Genomic DNA, 12,128 nt, shown 5'->3' with positions numbered 1-12,128 from the left:
ATCGGCCCAGGTCAGTAATGGGCCACGCTATCGGGCCAGGTAGAAATGGCCACACTATCGGGCCAGGTCCGAGAAATGGCCACACTATCGGCCAGGTCAGTAATGGGCCACACTATCGGGCCAGGTCAGTAATGGGCCCACGCTATCGGGCCAGGTCAGTAATGGGCCACACTATCGGCCAGCGAGGCGGGAGCTCCAGGGATGGGTTACCCCCTTCTCCCCCGTCCCCCCAGGGGGTTTCACCGCCCAATGCGGGGGGGGGGAGCGGGGGGGCGGGGGCGGGGGGGGGGGGGGGGGCCACACTATCGGCCCAGGTCAGTAATGGGCCACGCTATCGGGCCAGGTCAGTAATGGGCCACACTATCGGGCCAGGTCAGTAATGGGCCACACTATCGGGCCAGGTCAGAAATGAGCCATGCTATTGTGCGACGGTCACTACACTCTTCAGCTGTGGTTACACCTTGCATTAACATGTAGTTGTCATCATCCGATCTAGATCGAGATTTGTTGTGTTTACACATGGTAATAAAATGTGTCTGTTATCTGCCCACTACGTCCGTATTGTGACCAGATTCCCTGGTCCCTCCCTCGATGCAAAATTATCCAACCTGACTTGAACCTCCCCTTACGACACGAGCTGTATAAATCGACAGAAAACAGCTAACTTTTTATACTCATCATTACAGCCCAATACCTTGTCCAGCTCTGAATAAAATGGGCATTGGGTTTTCCCGTTCCCACTCCCACTCCAGTAGGCAGTTAGTTCCTAATGAAGTCCATGATGATAATTCTGTAGGAATTGTCGAGGTATCGTTGCCCATAATTACTACCTCAACAGGCCAGTGCAATCTATTTTTAGAGGACGGGACAACCGTGACGTTGGACAAATTTCTAAGCTTTCGTGGTCAGGATTCGTTTATACACTTCAAGGATATCCGTACAAGATGCGTCTCTGACTTCCTCCGGTGGTCAGGAAGGTCTAATCACAATCAGTTCACAATGCGTCTTTTGATTGTCTACACCTGTCGACAAATGTGGGCACAATCAGAATGTTGACAAGATCAGGACAACTGACGCATGTTAGAACCAGGTATAAAAGAGGCTTTAGGGGAAAAAAAGGTGCTATCTAGAACCTATGTGGTTCTTCGGCTGTCCCGATAGGAGAACCCTTTGACGAACCCTTTTTGTTTCCAGGTAGAACCATTTTTACTTCCATGTAAAACCCTTTCACAGAGGGTTCTACCTGAAACCAAAAATAGTTTGTACCTGAAACCAAAAATAGTTTGTACCTGGAACCAAAAAGGTTCTCATATGGGGATAGCTAGATAATCTTCTGGAACCCTTTTCCTAAGAGTGTAGGCCAGGAAGGGGATTGGCAGCTATTAAACAAAGCAAGGGGATTTTCCACAAATTATAAACAAGAGTGAGATTTGCCCTCGAGTCAGGGTGGCAACATGAGGGTGATGCAAGTCGGAAGTGATGCTGCAAATACCTGTTTTAAAGGCCCAGTGCAGTCAAAAAAGTGCATTTTCTGTATTTTATATATATTTCCGCACTATGAGGTTGGAGAAATACAGTGAAATTGTGAAAATGATGATAATGCCCTTTTAGTGAAAGCGCTGTTTGAAAAGACCACCTGACATTTCAGCCTGTTTTGGTAGGATGGAGTTTTGACCTGACTGGTGACATCATCAGGCGGTTAATTAGTTAATAGCCCAATAAGAAAGAGAGATCCAAACCTCTCTGCCAATTAACAGCTAGTTTTCAGTTTCCCCCTCCCCACTCAGACCACTCCCAGACAGTCCAAGCTAAATTCTTGAGAAATGTCTCTTAGCTAAGAAGCTACTTGTGTTTCTTTTTGACCATTTTAATTGAAAACAATCACAGTAAGGTACTTAATTGTTAACAAGAAATGATTTGATATTGAGATAAACACGTCTGCATTGGGTATTTAATCTTTAAGAGAAAGTGTTACAGATGGATTGGCTGAAATGTTGCAGCATGCAAATAGGAAATTTACCTTGTGGACTTAAAAGTCAGTTTTTATATCAATATCAAATCATTTCTGGGTAACAATTAAGTATCATGCTGTAATAGTTTTCCACCTGAAAACAAAAAACTAGCTGTTATTGGCAGAGAGGTTTGAACTCTCTTTGTTATTGGTCTATTAACTTATTTACCCCCTGGTGCTGTAACCAGGCAAGCCGAAACTCCCCCCATGCTAAACCTGCTGATGTATGTATTTTCAACCAGTAACTATCAGGAAATAACACTGATCACAGTTTCATCAGCTGTTGTACAACATGATACAAAACACAGGAAAAACAGGACGCTCTGGCCCTTTAAAAGAACATGAAGTAGACAGTAATCTCACTGCGAAGGAGACATTTGTCAGAACATTGTTTGAGGTGTGAATTCTGAAATGTTACGCGGTTCAGTCAATGCCTCAACTATAGTACCGCTAAAACAAAAACACAGTGAATTTACCGTAGCTGATGATTAAACCTCTATACCCTGCAATACTTCTCAACTGATCTGAGACTTCCTCAGACTCTTACGGAAAGCGTTTTGTGTTCCTCTGCAGGGGAAGGTGGAGGTGGAGGCAGGGAAGGAAGGGATGAAGTTTGAAGCAGGAGCGTTCTCCTCCTATGGGATGATGGCTCTCAKCACCTCTCCAGGTAAGACTTCCTTGTTTACTGACATCTCAATGGCTGTGTCYAAAATGACGTCCTATAAATAMTCCCTGCAGTACACAACACTTTTGTCCGGAACCCTACGTCCCTATATAAAACTACTTTACAAAAATACTACATTGTAGTGTATAGGGACCTARCATGTATATTTCAGATTTCCCCAATTCCCTCCTACCCATCATCCGTTGGCAGCTATTGAGACACGGGCTAGGTCCAGGATGACTGGTTTAGAAATTGTAAAGAAACAGTTTATCAGTAACCAAGTGAATTGACTCATATTGAAATAAGGTATGACARATTTTTTGTGACGCAGCCTCTGTATTTTCTCAGTTCATWCACAAACTTCCAGTCAGGCGCTAGTAGGAWCTCAGAGKCACCTGCTGGTGAGAGGGCAGAATTACACCRTCCCCATCAAAAAGTTGTCACTGTAGTTTGGTTTATGGAACATAGAGTACATGCTTATGAGATMATGTATTTTGTCATATTTTATCACAGACCCTCTTTCAATGTGCTTGGATGGCACGTTGGTTGTTTTTCAGGACACGGTGTACGACGGTAACGTTATACAATTATTTCATTTGTGGGCTTTGGTGATGGATTTTTCCGTGTGTGTCTCCCTTCTCTGTCGTCCGTCTCTCCTCGCCAGTCCCTCTCTCCCTGTCTCGTACCTTCGTTGTCAGTAGGGCTGAGTCCCTAGCAGGATCTCCAGGTATGGTAGTCCTTTCTTTCCTGTCTGCATGTCTGTCTGTCAACCTGTCTGTCTGTCCGTCCATCCCCCCTATCCCTCTATCTCTCCATCTCTCCTCACATCTAATATAACTCTTCCATCTGTCTATCACCCATTGGGATGAGTGTACACTTCACCTAAGCCTGGTATTTACCGGTATCAAAACTGCATGATGTGTTGTGGACATAGTAATGAATTCTGGACCTGTTGCTCATGAGCTTAAATTCTTTGAGAGGGGAATTCTCTTGTGCCACATAGCAAGAATACTTTGAGCATTGTTTGTTGCATGTTTGTGTATTAATATGCATTTCCTACTTACTCTGTCCTTACGTTTGCTTTGCATATTAATGTTGTTCTGCATGGACGTTTAACAAGGCAGGACTTACCTAATGTTTTGGACTCAGAAGGATGTCTGTTACTGTGTACTGTGCATGAGAAGCGTCTGTGTGGCATTCCCTCTGTGTGTGTGTGTGTGTGTGTGTGTGGTGGTGTGGTGTGTGGTGTGTGTTGTGGTGTTGTGTGTGTGGGTTTGGTGTGTGGGTGTGTGTGTGTGTGGTGTTTGTGTGGTTGAGCCAGTGCCGATAAACTCAGAGTCAGTGGATAGTGTTAGTAGAGGGCCCCAGAGTGAGGCTTAGCGCGGACTAGAGCAGGCTCCACCCTCTTTAGCCCCTTAACCCTCTTAGGCCATAAACAAGGCTATGAGTTACAGCCCCGCAGGCCGTCTGACTGCAGTACGCACACACACAAGCTGCAAGCGAGCACGAACACATTCTGAACACATACACACACCACCACAGCTCAAGCTCTGATCCACGGCCATATCTTACTAAATTCCCTCTGCCTTCTTTTCCCCCTGTGTCCCAACTCCACCCTCTTCCCCACTCCATCCCTCCCCCCGTCGGCCCCGGAGGAAAGTTAGAGTTACTAATTCGCCAGGTGGACGATGCCTGGGCGTTGGGCCTACGTGCGGTGGGTCTGGGACCACCACGCTTGGTATGCAGGACAACCAGAGAAACCGCGAGGATTACGTAGCATTCGCGGCGAGAGTAGTAAGGATTTAAACGCCCCAAGCCCTCCTGGAAGCCCCAAGTCTTTCCACTTCTGTTGTGTGCTTTTTCTTCTCGTCTGCTTTTTCAAGAAGTGGGAAACATAAGCTGAGTTTATTTCTGATGGGGATTCTGGATAAATAAAGAAGGAAAGTATTCTGTAATTGTGAGAAGGTGGAAAAAAAGGCGGGGCATCAGCTCGTAGAACGCACCGGGACCTCAAACACCTGTGAAAGGCCAGGCCCTCTAAGTGGGAGGACTCAATAATTATATTAGATTTCCATACACTTGCCACCAGGATTCTTGGCCTCTATATGTTACTTAATCATCAGTTAAGAAATAGGTGTCTCTTTCTGTGGTAGAATTCGTAAATAGATGCGTGATGCACATTCAGCGTTGTGTAGCTGGAGGACTATTGGATGACAAACATAAATTCATGCACAGCTGATGGCTATACAGCAGTACAGCTAGGAAGCTGAGGTTGTGGATCGCCATTGACACTATCTGTGTGACAGATTGGTTCTGTGGGTGTCTGGCTTTTTGTTCTTGTTGCTCTATTCTGTTCTTCAGACAGGGCTGAGTCAATTTCCATTTCAATTCCAGGTCGTGCTGTCTAATGGCTTGGTTCATGAGGAAATGTATATGTGGAGTATTGGAATTTGGGTTTACTTTCTGAGAGTCAACGTGTTTATAGACATGGAATCGAACGCCAGACCCCACGCCATGATGGTATTTGCGCTGTGAAGGCAGAAGCGAAAACTTCTATTCTGTGTCTCTCCTGTGCAGAGGAACAAGTCCCCCGCGGGCCGTTGGTCCTGAACCACTTCAGACTTCCCTGAACCGGATATTCTTGTGGGCGGAGAGAGTTAGCCGCATTCGATGCCGATTCACACCCCACGGCGTAGGGGAGCGAGGTAGACAACCAGCTGAACTCCTGTCCTACAGATATACATGGACCGAGCTACTTGTGCAGAGGCTGTGTGCTGACCGGTGCAGTAGCATCAAGGGTGATGGAGGATAGTGCAGATACACACACTACACACGCAGTGTAGCACGGATACACAGCACACTACACAGATACAGATATGGTAAGTTGAGAAGTTGTACATAAGCTTAGCCAATATACATTTAGACTCAGTTTTTCACATTCCTGAGCATTTAATAAAAACACTCCCTGTATTGGGTCAGTTAGGTCAATCACCACATTTTAAAGTAATGTGAAATGTCAGAATAATAAGTATAGAGAATGATTTCTGTCAGCTTTTATTTCTTTCATCACATTCCCCAGTGGGTCAGAAGTTTACATACACTCAATTAGTATTTGGTAGCATTGCCTTTAAATTGATTAACTTCGGCACAAATGTTTCGTGGTGTACCTCCACAGCTTCCCAAATAGTTGGGTAGGAATTTTGGCCCATGCTCCTGACACAGGCTGGATGTAACTGGAGTCAGATGTGTAGGCCTCCTTGCTCGCACATTCTTTCAGTTCTGCCCACAAATGTTCCATAGGATTGAGGTCAGGCTTTGTGAGTCCACTCCAATACCTTTACTTTGTTGTCCTTAAGCTATTTTGCCACAACTTTGTAAGCATGCTAATGCGGTCATTGTCCATTTGTGAAGGACCCATATGCGACCAAGCTTTAACTTCTGACTATGTTCTTGAGATGTTGCTTCAATATATCCACATAATTTCCCATCCTCATGATGCCATCATTTTGTGAAGTGCACAGTCCCTCCTGCAGCAAAGCACCCCCACAACATGATGCTGCCACCCCCGTGCTTCACGTAGGGATGGTGTTCTTCGGCTTGCAGCGTCCCCTTTTTCCCCCAAACATAAAGATGGTCATTTTGGCCACAGTTCTATTTTTGTTTCTTCAGGACCAGAGGACATTCTCCAAAAAAGTACGATCTTTGTCCCATGTGCAGTGCAAACCGAATCTGTAATCTGGCTTTATGGCGGTTTTGGAGCAGTGGCTTCTTCCTTGCTGAGCGGCATTTCAGGTATGTGATATGGACTCGTTTTACTGTGGACATAGATACTTTTGTACCTGTTCCTCCAGCATCTTCACAAGGTCCTTTGCGGTTGTTCTGGATGATTTTCACTTTTCGCACCAAAGTACGTTCAAACTCTTAGGAGACAGAACGCGTCTCCTTCCGGAGCGGTATGACGGCTGTGGTGTCCCATGGGTGTTTATATTGCGTACTATTGTTTGTACAGATGAACGTGGTACTTCAGGCATTTGGAAAATTGCTCCCAAGGATGACTTGTGGAGGTCTACAATTGTTTTTCTGAGGTCTTGGCTGATTTATTTTATTTTCCCATGATGTCAGCAAGAGGCACTGAGTTTGAGGTAGGGCCTTGATGAATACATCCACAGGTACACTCCTCAATTGACTCAAATGATGTCAATTAGGCCTATCAGAGGCTTCAAAGCCATGACATAACTTTTCGAATTTTCAGACTGTTTAAAAGGCACAGTCAATTTAGTGTATGTAAACTTCTGACACACTGGAATTGTGATACAGTGAATTATAAGTGAAATAATCTGTCTGTAAACAATTGTTGGGAGAATTACTTGTGTCATGCACAAAATAGATGTCCTAAACTGTAGTTTGTTAACAACAAATGTGTGAAGTGGTTGAAAAACGAGTTTTAATGACTCCAACCTAAGTGTACGTAAACTTCCGACTTCAATTGTAGACATGCCAGACTACTCTGTTATGGCTGTCGGACCTGCAGTATTTCAAGGAGAGTCTATACACACTTCTACACACACGTGTACACGCACATACTGTACACACACACACACAGACACACACATTTGTGACCAACCGCCTTGATTCGGTCTTATGTAGCAAAATTTGAAATTTTGTTTTTTACATTGGATAAAAGCAGACACAGAGCTACAAAATGGTATATCATACGCTGCATTTGAGGAACAATGGGAAAGTAATTTTGCTTTGAAAGTTGATAAACTTGTAAATTTACTTTTGAGAAAATCGCCTTTGAATATTTTGGTACCTACTGGAGAGCTCTTCTTTGTCTACACCCATTCAGCACACTTTTAAGCTTTAGCTCCACCAATCTCTTTATCTGAGCGTTTTGTCCTAACTACAGCAGTCAAGCACCCAAGCTAACGGGTTAACAGTTGTCGCAGTGACATTCTATTAAAATGGACATTTGCATAGTGGAGTATTTTGTTAAGACATGTAGCTAGCTAGCTAGCTAAACAATGAACCATAATCCCAACTCATGACGTTACTGCCCTGCATGAATCTGCAGGTAGCTAACCAACCAGGTTCAATGTTAGCTAGCTAACATTAGGCTATAACTAGGCAAGGAAATGGCTCTTAGATACGAATAATAAGATCATACACGTAACATTAGGTAGCAAGCCAGCCAGCTAATGTTAGCTATCTAGCTAACAGTACACTTTAACTTGAAATGAAAACAACTGTCAAAATTAGAAATGTGTAATATCTGAAAATGTAGCTAGCTAAACTATCTTACCCGTATACGTCATGGTTGGATGCTTCTCCCTGTCACAGATGCCATGGTTGCCCTTAGTTTGAAGATGTAATCCGGAGAGAGGTGTTTTCTCCATCTCTTTAGCTGTCATACTCTAATTCCACTGATTTCAAAACTCGATCCTCCAGAAAGTGGAGAGCACCACTTATGGTAGTTCTACTAAGCAATATGTTTTTTTTTAAAGCAGCATTAGACAGGATTACCTACACATACTGACCAGCTCAAATAGACAGAAGTGTGCTACATGGAATACCAATCTGAACTCATCTCCCGGCATGTCCAGCCCACTCATTATCTCAGCCAATCATGGCTAGCGGGAAGGTTGCTGACTTTTTCTGTGGCTAAACCAACTAGGCTCGCAATTTAACAATTGTATTCGTTTTTACAGATGGCGTACAAGTTTGTTATTAAGACACAATTGAAAGTTCACATGTTTCAGAAGGCATTTCTTCCAACAACAAAAAAACGCAAAAAGATTGTGTTCAAATGGCTGTCCTGTAAAGTAGTGACCCGCGACATACGCCTATTTCCTGAAACGGGTCACATTTGGGTGTCGCTTGTATAACAGTGGAAGTTGAGGTTGAATTGACTGGCGTAGGATCTGTCCAAGTGGGAGGATGTAGATTATGAAAAAGAGGGGGCCTAGCATGGAGCCCAGAGGCACACCCTGTGTGACTTTAGTGAGATATATGTGTCCAGTTGGTGAAACATGATTGAAACCAGGAGAAAGTGGATAAGAATGTTCTATTGGAAATGTAGCTATGCTATCATTCAACATGATCATGTAGATATCCACATCTGCCAGTTCAACTGATGCCCAGGGATGCTATATAATATACTGTAATATCACATAACCTGATATCATGTAACTGTATTATCCTCCCGCAGGTGACCCGTCAGCAGTACCAGAACGCCCTGATGGCGTCGCGCATGGATAAGACGCCCCAGTCGATGGACAGTGAGTTCACCAAGATCGAATTGACTCTGACCACTGAGCTCCACGATGGTGGAGGGGGAGGCGTGCTGGAGACGCCAGCTATGGCCCACCACGAGACAGCCGGCCTGCTCAACCTCAATACACAGCCCCAGAAATGTCTGGCCCACAGGGTCAACCACACTGCACACAATGAGGGACCCATCTAGCCCACACTGGGGTGGTGGGGACAGAGGGTGAGAGGAGTGAGGAGGGATGGTGTTAGTACCCTCTGGGCCAGGGCCTGGGCCTAATCCTCCAACATCCAAGGACCTCTAACCCCTACCCACCACCCCCTTATGGATGGAAGACCCTGGAGGAATTGAGGGGAAGGACCTCTAACCCCTACCCACCACCCCCTTATGGATGGAAGACCCTGGAGGAATTGAGGGGAAGGGGCTACGGAGATGTGTATACTGAGCCCCAGCTTGAACCCTACTCTCTACCCTCCACCACCCCTGGCCGATTCCACAGCCTGGAACAGAATACCTTTGGGTAGTGGGGAAGGGGGCTAAAGGATAGCACTCTGGGCCCTCACCCACATCACACCTCTTAGAAGACCCTGTAGGTGGGCTTGGACCGTCCTCGGCCAATCCATCCGCTTAAATACCCGTACCTGGTATTCCAGTAGCTCGGAAAGATGGACAACAGTGTGCATTGCCCCCCCCCATTCCCCTGACCACACACAAACACTTACACATAAGTCACACACTTTCCAGTCTGTTCTTGTTCAGGATTGGCAGTGGACTGTAGTACTACTTAGTAGTAACTGTAGTACTACTAGTACTACTACAACGAAGACTCAAACACACGCAGACAAAATGGTTCGTCAAAGACTGTTACCAAATACCGCTTTGAAGGAAACCATGGAACCATGAACCAATAATGTTTTGTGCATGTTATTTATTATATATATATATATATATATATATATAATATATATGTATGTTATATATGTATGTGTGGAGAAGTATGAACATATACGGCGCACAAACATGCATGGGCATGTAGATGTTTGGTGTGTATATGTGATATTGAACCATGCTACATATATTATATATATATACTCATACAGTACCAGTCAAAAGTTTGGACACACCTACTCATTCAAGGGTTTATCTTTATTTTACTATTTTATCAAATATATTTTGATTTGTTTAACACTTTTGGTTACTACATGATTCCATATGTTTATTTCATAGTTTTGATGTCTTCACTATTATTCTACAATGTAGAAAATAGTAAAAAAAAGAAAAACCCTTGAAGAGTCGGTGTGTCCGAACTTTTGACTCTGTACATCCATGTATATGAGTAGGTGAGGTCTTTTTAAGATATGTATATTACAGATCTTGTTATTTTTACTATTCTTCTCAATCAGGCTAATGGTACAGTATCTTTTCACCTTTTTAAAATCACACTATTGCCTTTAAAAATCATATTAATATTTTAACAAAGTCAATGGGAAAAAAACAGTATATTTAAGAGATGATTATGAATAAAAAAATCATTTATTGTAAATTGAGACAGATATATTTGTATGTATGTGATGCACGCGTATGTATGTGTATATTTTGGTTTAAAGATGCTGAGTTGCAACCGTCCAAGCAAAACCCGTCCTAAGCCAGTTTTTTTCCCTATTATGGCCGATGTACGATCAGAAGCCCTTTGACCTCATTATATTGCTGTTTGATATGGAGGTTATCCAGACTTAAGTTAACAGACTTAAACAGACTTATATAGAATCCAGACAGTCTTACGACTGTGGTTTAGGAGTGGGCGGGATGTATTGACATTGAAAAGTGCTACTTGGCACTTATGAATGCATGTGGAAATGTGTCTTTTATTATTAATAATCAACGTGATCATTGGCCAGTATTAATGACCTCATCTAACATGTTGAGCATCATGAACTTCACAAAGCAACCTCGACATTAAACTATTGTCCATGAATGACCCTTCTTGAATGGCACGGCACTCTCCTTTCCACTGTGTGTGTTGTGTGGCATGTTAAAGTATGTTCAGTCGCTTCAGCTCATGTGAGCTTAGAGTGTAGCTTTATTCAATCAAACTCTTTAACTGGGTTTTGGGGTTAAGCAGACTATGCATTATACATACACTGAGTGTACAAAACTTAGGAACACCTTCCAGTCATTTGAGTGGCACCTTTCCCTTTTGTCCGCAGAACCGCCTCAATTCGTCGGGGCATGGACTCTACAATGTGTCGAAAGCGTTCCACGAGGGGAATGCTGGCCCATGTTGACTCCAATGCTTCCACAGTTGTGTATCAAGATGCCTGGATGGTCCTGTTGGGTGGTGGACCATCTTGTATACACGAGAAACTGTTGTGTGTGAAAAAACCCAGCAGCGTTGCAGTTCTGGACACAAACCGGTGCGCCTGGCACCTATCTACCATACCCCGTTCGAAGGCACTTATATCTTTTGAGTTGCTTACATACACAATCAATGTCTCAATTGTCTCAAGGCTTAAAAATCCATCTTTAACGTGTTCTCCTCCCCTTCATCTACACTGATTAAAGTGGATTTAAACAATGACATCAATAAGGGATCATAGCTTTCACCTAGAATCACTGGTCCAGTCTCATGCCATGGAAAGAGTGTGTTCTTAATGTTTTCCACTCCGTGTTAGCATACACAGTGTGGCAAACTTCCTGTTAAATAAATTGACACCAACAAAACTGAAATTGACTATTGCATTGTGGGAGGGTGCAAATTCGAAAGAGCCAACAGTGGGGAGCTTGGCAGATCAAATTTTCTTGTTGTGATGGTGTCAGCAACAGATGTCGCCCCGCTGTGAATGATGTCATTTTTTGTTCTTTTTTTTTTAGATTGAAGGTAACATTCTTCTTGCAATGTGAGGATGTAATGAAAACAATGTTTACTGTGTGAAAACAAGAAATAATAATGCTTCAGACATGCTCTCTTTCAGTGCAAGAAGAATGTATTGATTCCCAAAATGCCCAATCATCTGGTTAGGCAGTTTAATCCAATAGTGTGGGCTTGAACTGAAAGCCTTTATTTATTACCTTTTATTTAACTAGGCAAGTCGGTTAAGAACAAATTCTTATTTAAAATGAAGGCCTACAGCGGAACAGTGCCTTGTTCAGGGGCAGCACGACAGATTTTTTACCTTGTCAGCTCG

The 12,128-nt window shown here is 43.6% G+C and overlaps 1 protein-coding gene across 1 annotated transcript in view; it reads left to right on the top strand.

The window, feature by feature from the left end:
* cnnm2b (cyclin and CBS domain divalent metal cation transport mediator 2b) overlaps positions 1 to 9,458 on the top strand; it is a 59,578-nt gene extending 50,120 nt beyond the window's left edge. Inside the window, exons 4-8 of the mRNA XM_070439321.1 lie at positions 11 to 95; positions 2,585 to 2,678; positions 3,340 to 3,502; positions 5,253 to 5,380; positions 8,846 to 9,458. Coding sequence (XP_070295422.1) covers positions 11 to 95; positions 2,585 to 2,678; positions 3,340 to 3,502; positions 5,253 to 5,380; positions 8,846 to 9,138 — 763 coding nt within the window. The 3' untranslated portion in view covers positions 9,139 to 9,458. The remainder of the gene's footprint in view (positions 1 to 10; positions 96 to 2,584; positions 2,679 to 3,339; positions 3,503 to 5,252; positions 5,381 to 8,845) is intronic.
* The last annotated feature ends 2,670 nt before the right edge of the window (positions 9,459 to 12,128 follow it).

This window comes from Salvelinus sp. IW2-2015, unplaced genomic scaffold (genome assembly GCF_002910315.2).
Source record: "Salvelinus sp. IW2-2015 unplaced genomic scaffold, ASM291031v2 Un_scaffold1562, whole genome shotgun sequence".
Lineage (NCBI taxonomy): Eukaryota > Metazoa > Chordata > Actinopteri > Salmoniformes > Salmonidae > Salvelinus > Salvelinus sp. IW2-2015.
The sequence above is the reverse complement of the archived record's forward strand: the minus strand, read 5'-3'. Positions and strand labels throughout refer to the sequence as shown.